Source organism: Abrus precatorius, unplaced genomic scaffold (genome assembly GCF_003935025.1).
Source record: "Abrus precatorius isolate BTA unplaced genomic scaffold, Abrus_2018 Scaffold9, whole genome shotgun sequence".
NCBI lineage: Eukaryota > Viridiplantae > Streptophyta > Magnoliopsida > Fabales > Fabaceae > Abrus > Abrus precatorius.
In genome coordinates this window covers 22898317-22901002 of record NW_020874439.1, presented here as the reverse complement: position 1 = coordinate 22901002, position 2686 = coordinate 22898317, and the positions used below count along the sequence as shown (strand labels likewise).

The 2686-nt window shown below is 38.3% G+C and overlaps 1 protein-coding gene across 1 annotated transcript; it reads right to left on the bottom strand.

Moving 5' to 3' along the window:
• Positions 1-596: 596 nt before the first annotated feature.
• On the bottom strand, positions 597-2333 carry LOC113850105 (protein BIG GRAIN 1-like B). Its single transcript, XM_027480473.1, has one exon. It carries the CDS (start codon positions 1851-1853, stop codon positions 648-650), a length of 1206 nt encoding a protein of 401 aa, XP_027336274.1. The 5' UTR covers positions 1854-2333; the 3' UTR covers positions 597-647.
• Between the last annotated feature and the right edge of the window lie 353 nt (positions 2334-2686).

The following is a 2686-nucleotide window of genomic DNA, read 5'->3' as shown; positions in this document are numbered from 1 at the left end:
CCTCTTTTTTGCTGCCTCTAAAAATTAGCAATGTTTCAATTGAAATTTTCCACCGAGTAATTTTACCAAAAAAAAAGTTCATTTGAGAAATTAAGTTTGAGATGATTATTAAGTAAAATAAATTTCGAAAATTTAAAAGGAAGAAAAGGATGCCATTAGATTAACATAGTCACTTTTTGACTATTGCTCCCACGCATATGAGTTGCATGAGGATAGTGTTAATTTCAAGCAAAAGAGGCCCCCATCCACAAGAGAGAGAAAGCAAAAGCCCGCTTTTCTCTGGCCATGAATAAGTGTAGAAATTCTGCCTTTGCTTTCAACTTCATCTTCATCTTCTTCCCCCTCTTTAATTGCTTTTTTATTTTTTTTCCTTTTTGCCATTTCTTGTGCAAACATCCTCATCAAATGCAAACGTTACCTTCTCTCTAGCTCAATGATTTTGCATGAGAGACACACTTTAACCATAAAATCAAACACACAACCATGAAAAATGCTAGTAAGAAAAATTAATAACAAAAGGAGAAAAATCATAGAGAAAGAAAAGGGAATTGGATTAAAGAAAAAGGAGAAATCTTATTATCTGATGTAAACCCCCACACCATTAAATTCTAATTAAGAAGTAACCCCACTTTTTTTTTTCCTCAAAATTACATAATGAAGCCATTGGCAATGGCGCGATTGGTATTGAAATGGGTAGTTTCATACACAGGCAACTCTTCCCTATACCTCTCAATCCCAATTGCTGATAGATTATCCAACTCAAAAAGATCAGAACTTGAACAACTAGCCACATCATCATCATCATCATCATAATGCATAACATCACCAAACTCCAATTCATTCTTTTTCTGATAATTCTTCAACAAATCTCTGGCTAACTCCTCCACCCTGCGACTCTCTTGCATCACATGCAACCTAAGTTCTTCACTACTATTCTTCCCATAAGAAACAGAGGATTTCACCAAACCCTCTTCACCCTCATGCAGATTCTTGTGCCCACAAGGCCTGCAATCTTCATCCACTATCACACTCACAGGGCAAAATCTCACAGACCTTTTAGCACCTGATCTTGAAGAAGGGGTTTTGCTCAAACAAGACCTTGAAAATGAAGATGCTGATGAACAAGTTGAACTGGGTTGTGCTGATTTGGACTCGTGCCTTGCAGCCACAACAGAAGCTGAAACTTTTGCCTTTTTTGCACTCCCACTTGAAGTGAAGAGAGAATTGAGAAAGCTTGCAAGTCTTGCACCTGGTGAAATGGGTTGCTTTGCTTTCTTCAAGTCACCATATAAGATTCTCAAGGCTTTGGACTTGGTTTTCCCAAACCCATTTTCATGCTTTGGTTTTTGGGTTTGAGAAGAGTGGTTCTTGTAACTGTGAAGTGCATCAAAGTTGGTTTTTTCAGAAACACTTGTTCTTATTGGCTTTGGCCTTTGCACTCCAAAGAAGGACTCTGACTCTGATGAAGAAAAGCCACCAACAGAACTTGACTCAGAGGAGGTTGAGCTTGAATACATGGAGAGTGTGTTTGAATTGCTTCGTGTTCTTCTTTCAAACTCTGTCAATGAGTTCCTTCCCATTAAAACTTTCTCTGTGGACCTCTTTTCAATCCAATTCTCCACCTTTCTGGCCCTGCGAGAGTTGAGTTTTTCAGCTTCAGGTTCTTCTCTGAAACAGTTGCTCTGTTTCTGTTTCCTCATGGTTTCTTTGTAGAAGATGAGTTGGTCTTCTTCTACCTTCTCTTCCGCGTGTTCGTCGATGGAACGGTAGATTACATCGAGGAGACTGGAAGAGAAAGATGGGTTTTCTCTGTGGTGGTGTTTTCTTAAGGGTTTGTTATCCCACTTGTCCATTGGGATGATGGTTCTGTTTTTTTATATAGAGAAGAACAGAGGAAAAAACAGAAATGAGGGAAACAGGGGATTTTGGATGGTATTAATTACTTGGCCTTTGTTGTCTGCTTCAAATAGTATTACTGTGAAAAACTTTAGTAGACTGAGAGAGAGAGAGAGGGAATTATGAGGAGAAAGAAATGATTGTGAGAAAGGACAAAGCCATGGCTATATTTCCAAAACAAGGACTGTGTAAGAGTGCTGTGTTTGGAAATCACTGTGGAAGGACATAAGAGGAAAGAGGAAGAAAGGAAGCAGACATGGGTATTGATGAGTGCTTGATGGTTTAGAGAGAGACAGTAATGAAAGCCAAATTCCACGCCTTAGAAGTGAGGAGAAAACAAAGGATGATGGAGAGAGAGAGAGAGAGAGAGAGAGAGAGTTTTGGAGAGTGGTTTCTTTTGGATGCTCTTATAAGGGTTGGGGAAGGAGTAAGGTTGGCCAGGCTGTCAATAATGATGTGGAATTTCAGTTATTTAAAATTAATACTTTGATTATTCAATTCACCTTCCCCTTCTTTCTCTCTTCCAAGTTATTTTCCCCCTTCATCACATGAATTGACATTAGATCCTTGCTTTTTCTTTATATAAGAAAAGAAGGGAAGTGCATTGTTTTGTAGGACCATGCAAAGCAGATATTGATCCTAGATGTTATGATCCTGCAAAGAAGATTCCACTCCTGCAAGATAAATTTATTGATGTCTATCTTACTCTGGATGTAGATGTGTGTAATTGTGTAGTTTCCTCCATTCAATATATGATAAGAGATGTCATTTAATGGAGTTTTAACTTCAC